Below are 6,712 nucleotides of genomic sequence, written 5' to 3'. Positions count from 1 at the left end.
CAGGGAATTTAAACATAAAAGAGTAAAAAACAACTTTAAAACTGCACATTAAAAGGCAACGCATTTTAAACATATGCATATACAAATATGTTTATATCCTTCAATGAAATCTTTCAACAGATTTTTTATTGGTTAAAAGAAAAATATTAATTTGAAAATCACTAACAGGAAGTGAATTAGTGAAGTAAACATCACAGTCTGCTGTACCTAATCTGCACCGTCTATGGAATTAGATCGACAGAAGATTTCAGCTCTACCACAGGTAAGAACCATTTGCATCTTCTGCTGTTTAATTTCTGCAGTTATTTACAGATTTATGCCGCAATGTGTTTCCACAGATTTTAATAGATTTTGAAAGACGTAATAAAACAAAATGTTCTTATGTTGGCGCATTCTCAAGTGACTTTTTTTTTTCTTCTGGTTCAGACACCAAACAATTAATCCGCAGTGGCATCCTCCATAAAGAGAGATTACCCTTTTACAATGTAAATAGTTCACATGTTCACACCTCTAAAACTAAGAGAAACAGGTAGAGATTAAAATGGGGGCTCTTTTTTCAAATCAATCAAAGAATGAAAGAAACTGAGAAAATAATCATATTTCAGTTTTATTAACCACGAAAACTTCGGAAAGGTGAAGTAGCCTATGTTGAATTAAAGCGCTTTTCATATATATATATAGGTATATATAAGTTGTTGTTTTTTTTTCTTACTTTTGAGTACTTGCTTTTTCTCTTTTAAAAAAATGTTTATCTTTTTAATTTCTTGTTTCATGTCTATTGTTGCTGCTGTAACATGTGAATTTCCTCGTTGTGGGATAAATAAAGTATAATCTAATCTAATCCGGGCAATATGTGTATATGGTGCTGGAGACCTGCAATGGCTGCTTGAACATGACCACCTCTTTGCCAATAAGTTTGATGTAGACAGTGATCCCATTTCTGTCTACTGCTTAGAGAAATATCTCAGACAAAAAGCTCTGGAGGAGTCACAGTAGGTGAATAGTTATTTTGGCATAAAGTCAAAAAGGAGGTGCGTCTGCGGTGTTACAAGTTATTAAGTGGTTTAACTGGTTTTACATGAGTAACTGTAAGATGACAATCGGTTGTTGATGGGCACCATCACTCCTGAAGGCAAACGTGCCGAAGCATTTCTGAAATGGAAACTATGTCACCTAGCAAGCCAGACCCGTACAGCAAAATTCAATGGCCCTCATTTATCAAACTTGCGTAAGACGAAAAACATGCGTAGGTCGTGTGTACGTTCTTTTCTGCGCAAAGGTTGGCATTTATCAAATCCATCGTGAGCGCAGGAAAGATGAAATCGCCACGACAGGTCTGAAGCCGTGTACGCATTTTCCATTTTGACTTGCGGTGACTGCAATAGCATACATAAACAACAGCGTCACTAGTGCGTGCCTCATGAGTCGCAACAAATCTCTAGGTTAAAATTACAGACTTATCACTTCAAAGAAGGCCCATGTTTTAATTGACTTCAACATAAATATAAACATAAACGCAAATTAAATAAATAAAAAAATTAAACAAGTACAACTCCGTAATTGGAAGAGTGATGGCTCATTATTCAACCGCCTATTTAAGAGTTGATTCTAGCGGCGCGGTAATGGCGAAACGATGGCAGATCTGGCTTTGTTAGAGGACCTGAACGCGCGCATCAGGCGTGAGAGAGTGTTCCGGGACCGGCAGAATCTCTTTCGGGAAAATGATGAGTGGCTCATGAGCCGTACAGGAGAGGCGCTTTAACACTGCGCATACGCAAAGACGTAGCTCCGATCAGGCCAGCCACCCTCTCCTCCAAGGCACTCAAATCCAAACCTCACTTGAGCCTCTGCGTACGACGAGTTCTCCGCTCATATCAAAGATGCTTTCTACGACGGCTTGATAAATGAGGGCCAATTTGCGGTCGCTAGGGACGTCTAGATTTATAGGCTAGAAACTATGCCGACCGTGGGAAGCTCGACAACACCAAACATTTTTTCTTTAAATTTTACTTTTGCTTCCACTTTTGTGAAAATCTCTTTAGCCGCCAAGTCCAATTTGCACTCAAAGTGAATTATTTGAATTGAATCAGAAATCAAATTGAAACACAACCTTCTGAGTTGGAATTGAATTGATTCAGGAAATCAGTAGCCATCCCCACCCAGGAATATATCAACTTTGTCAACCCTACAGCGGTCAGTGAAGTTTCAGTTGTAACACCTCTTTATTTGAAATTCTCGAAGCAGCTGCTGGCAGCGTCAGAAAGACAGATTTGCATTCAGATTGCTTTAGATTGTACAATTCTTTCTTTTTTAGGGTAAAAAGTGCATCTGCATCTCAATAAAGTGCGTTACACCTCAGTATATTTTATACCTAAGTTTATTTTCGTACATTAATTAATAAAAATTTATGGTGTAATACATTTTTGTTTCGTTTTCCCATCTGAAACAAGTGTTCAGTTGCTTCCGCACTGTGGCATTAGGAACAAACTTACTACTTAAAGTCTGTAAAGCCGGGTGCAAAGGTTTGTTTTATATTTGGGAAATATTGATTGCTGTTTGTTTTGTTTGTAAATAGTGTTTGCCTCCTGGGGCATCAAAAAAGCCCCACAAAGGTTATCTAAAGAGCTTCATGCTGACCTGAAGTGGTACTTTCATTCTGAAGAATAATGTGCTCCGACGCAAGTAGGGCCCGTGGATGAGGCCAAGGATAACAGCTTTTAAGAGGCAAGCATGCAAAGGCAACATTTGCATCACCCCTTGTGTAAAATATGGTGGACGTCCTATCATGCTGTGGAGCTTCTTTGCTGCCGTTGGTCGTTATGCCAATACTGAATAAATCAGTGGGCAATAAAATCAGAGGTTGATCAAGTTTAGTGCAAAGTGTGTTATCCAGTCCAAGACACATTTCAAACATCCCAAAAGGAAACAGAACCCACTGAATGTTTTAAACTGGCTAGTAGTTAACTAAAACCCATAGAAAACCTCCAGAAAGAGCCAAATCTGTCTTTTTCAAACTTAAACAGACAGAAGACAGGAAAAAGTCACCAACTTAAAGTTGCAAGAAGCGTCTGCTGCTGCCAAAAGTTAGGCAAACAAATGTTAACATTTTTCTTTATTATTTCACTAGATGAAATTATTCTTTGATGTTCAAAAACTCAAAAACTCTTCTAGTTGATTAATATTGAAAAAGATCTGAGCATTTAATACATGTCAACAGGATCTAAATAACAGCATGAAAGCAGTGTGTATTTTTAAATTGTTTCTCCTATCTTGTTTTTAGGAAAAACAACTTCTGGAATAACTAGCCTGGCTCCATGATGAGTGGAATTATGGGAAAACCCTTCCACTAGTGCCCCAGGACAAAGCCTCCGTCTGACATGTATAAAACAAGTCAAAATGTCAGCACGTGCCTTGATACGATTTTTCATTGAAAGATGAAAAATCAATTAAACCAGTCACTTTTAGAGCAACATAAAGAATTACAGTAACTGCAGCTGGAGTACTGGAGTACAGAATTCACAATATTGCACAATACAATATTATACAATGCAGTTGCCGAAACGTTGGCTGCGATGGTTGTTGAAGTTCAGTGTTGCGCTGGGATCACTGTGGACGATTTTCCTTGTCTGTCAGCTGAACACGGACTGGCACCCTGTTTTCATCCTCAAGTACAGCTGGTTGGAGTATACGGATGATGATGGTGGCCCAGAGAAAGTGTGCAACTGCTCAGCAATCCTACAGGGCGAGCAGGAGGCACTGGAGCAGGCCAAATTACTCACCATCACTAAGGACTTCCGTAAGAGTATTCAGATCCCTGATGAATATTACAATAATGCAACCCAAGACTGCAGGTGTGTTGCTTCAGACCATTTGTTTTTTTAATTCAATAACTTTGAACTATAAAAGCATTTATATGCAACATTTTTACAGGAGTTTCAAGTTGAAGAAGTACTTAACAGTGCCATTAAGCAAGGAAGAGGAGGACTTTCCTCTGGCTTATTCTATAGTAGTGCATCACAAGGTATGCAGATTCTAAATTCTGAATTCAATTGCAAACAAACTTAAAAGAAACTGTGCTCTGGATTGTAACAATTTACTCTTGTCAATAACAAAAGGTACCACATAAGATTGTATACATAAAGTTTAATGTATCCCACACAATTGTATATAGGGAAGGAGCTTATTAGAATTAGGAAATATAGCTACACCACTTGGCTTTTCAAGTTTCAAAGCAGGCCCTTAGAGTCACAAGGATCTAATGAAATATTTTGCTGTGGGAAATACAAGATTTCTCGCAGATTTTGTAACTTGTTTCACAGGAAGGATTAAAAATCTGCAGCTTCTGTTGTGACTACTTTTTCAACTGGCAGTGAATTGTTTACAGAGCGATACTTTACTGTTTCAGTGGATTTGCACTAAAGTAAATAAATTATATTTTAAAATGTGCACATGAAAAATGCAATCATTGCATTCTCTTTCTTTTTTTCCAATCTTTCAGGTGCAGAACTTTGAACGACTACTGCGAGCGATCTATGCACCTCAAAATATTTATTGTGTCCATGTGGACAGAAAAGCAGAGGTCTCGGTGTACTCTGCCATCAGTGCCATTACATCCTGTTTCCCCAATGTCTTCATGGTCAGCCAGGCTGTCAGTGTGGTCTATGCTGCCTGGCCACGTGTCCAAGCTGACCTTAACTGTATGGCAGATCTCTACAATATCAGCACAGAATGGAAATATTTCATCAACCTTTGTGGCCAGGACTTCCCTCTGAAAACCAACTTGGAGATAATAAGGAGTCTGCGCTCACTGAAGGGCGGTAACAGTTTGGAGTCAGAAAACATGCCTGCAGGAAAGAAGGGGAGAGTGTCATATGTTCATCAGATTGTTGATGGACAAATCAAGGTACATCTTTTTGAGAATAAACACATTTATATTGATGAAGTAGCAAGAACAGTCATGATAAAACTCCATGTTCAGACTGCTCTGACCATAACCATCATTCTCATGTACTGTTTGATGTTCTTAGAATACAGGAAAGCAAAAGGATCCGGCTCCCTTTAACCTGCCCATTATGTCCGGTAATGCCTACATTGTGGTTAGCCGAGGATATGTCCACAGTGTGATGAAAGACAGCCGAATACACACACTGATTGAGTGGTTCAAAGACACCTACAGTCCTGATGAGAACTTCTGGGCTACCATTCAACGAATCCCTGGTGTTCCTGGCTCAAAGCGGCCAAACCGTAAATATGACGTGTCAGATATCAATGCCATTGCACGGCTGGTGAAGTGGCAGTGGCATGAGGGATCACAGGATTCATTGGAGGCAGTATACCCAGAGTGTCAAGGCAACCATGTCCGGGCAATATGTGTATATGGTGCTGGAGACCTGCAATGGCTGCTTGAACAGGACCACCTCTTTGCCAATAAGTTTGATGTAGAAAGTGATCCCATTTCTGTCTACTGCTTAGAGAAATATCTCAGACAAAAAGCTCTGGATGAGTCACAGTAGGTGAATAGTTATTTTGGCATAAAGTCAAAAAGAACAAAATATATAACTTTTGCAACAAATGATTCAAATGTTTAAGATGCATTTCGTGTTCACATTCTTCACAAGGTAATCAGAGAACTGTAGACTGTGATGGCAAAGAAAGGCTCTGTTACTGAATACAGAGGTGTGAATACTTTGGACTTAACAGAGAAACAATTCAAATGTATCATTAACATTTTTAATCAGGTCTCTTACAGTCGTTTGTTATTAGTTTCTGTAATTGACCCTAAATTAAAAAAATAGCTATAATGCAAAACATGGGCTGCACGTTGGTGTAGTGGTTAGCACCGTTGCCTCACAGCAAGAAGGTTCCAGGTTCAACACCCAGCTGGGGCCTTTCTGTGTGGAGTTTGCATGTTCTCCCCGTGTATGCATGGGTTCTCTCCGGGTACTCCGGCTTCCTCCCACTGTCCAAAAAATCATGCATGTTAGGTTGATTGGCATCTCTAAATTGTCCTTAGGAGTGAGTGTGAGCGTGCATGGTTGTTTGTCTCGTTTGTCTCTATGTGGCCCTGCGATGGACTGGCGGCCTGTCCAGGGTGTACCCCGCCTCTCGCCCATTGACTGCTGGGATAGGCTCCAGCCCACCTGCGACCCGATCGACGGATTCAGCGGTATAGATAATGGATGGATGGAATGCAAAACATTTTTTGGCTCAGGTGTGTTTAACTTTGTGCTTAAACTATTCAATGTGAACAGAAAGCAGTTGCTTTTATACATGATTATATTGCCCCTTGTTTTGATACTGTTAACATTAATAAAAGGTGAAAGACTGTTTTGGGGGGAAATGTATTTTTTTATGTAATTAGTTGTATGTATTTTGCAACCTATTGATACAGTGGACGCAACAAAAAAGTGTAAATATAAGAAAATACAAATAAAAGCAAGGTACAACCAACGAACATATTTTAACCATCAGTGAACATTTAGTATTTTACTTATGACTTCCCACTAAATTGTCTCATTATGATTCTTCTTCTATTATCTCACACACCTGTTTAACTATGCATGATGTTGCAATATTTTCACAGTGAAACAGAGAAGCTGCCACTCCCCAAACATTTGAAAAACAAGCTTGGATGATTTTTTTCATGCCAGTACAAACAAGTACCCCTGACTGCAGACCGCAGATCGGGTACCATGGGACCGGTACACTTTCG

The 6,712-nt window shown here is 39.4% G+C and overlaps 1 protein-coding gene across 1 annotated transcript; it reads left to right on the top strand.

Annotated features, from left to right (window-relative positions):
- The first annotated feature begins 225 nt into the window (after positions 1 to 225).
- On the top strand, positions 226 to 6,464 carry LOC142382896 (beta-1,3-galactosyl-O-glycosyl-glycoprotein beta-1,6-N-acetylglucosaminyltransferase-like). The gene is made up of 5 exons (XM_075469027.1): positions 226 to 262; positions 3,281 to 3,851; positions 3,931 to 4,021; positions 4,499 to 4,903; positions 5,028 to 6,464. The coding sequence occupies exons 2-5, from the start codon at positions 3,547 to 3,549 to the stop codon at positions 5,511 to 5,513; spliced, it is 1,287 nt and encodes a 428-aa protein (XP_075325142.1). The 5' UTR covers positions 226 to 262; positions 3,281 to 3,546; the 3' UTR covers positions 5,514 to 6,464.
- The last annotated feature ends 248 nt before the right edge of the window (positions 6,465 to 6,712 follow it).

The sequence above is a fragment of the Odontesthes bonariensis genome, chromosome 6 (genome assembly GCF_027942865.1).
Source record: "Odontesthes bonariensis isolate fOdoBon6 chromosome 6, fOdoBon6.hap1, whole genome shotgun sequence".
In the NCBI taxonomy this organism is placed as follows: domain Eukaryota; kingdom Metazoa; phylum Chordata; class Actinopteri; order Atheriniformes; family Atherinopsidae; genus Odontesthes; species Odontesthes bonariensis.
The sequence above is the reverse complement of the archived record's forward strand: the minus strand, read 5'-3'. Positions and strand labels throughout refer to the sequence as shown.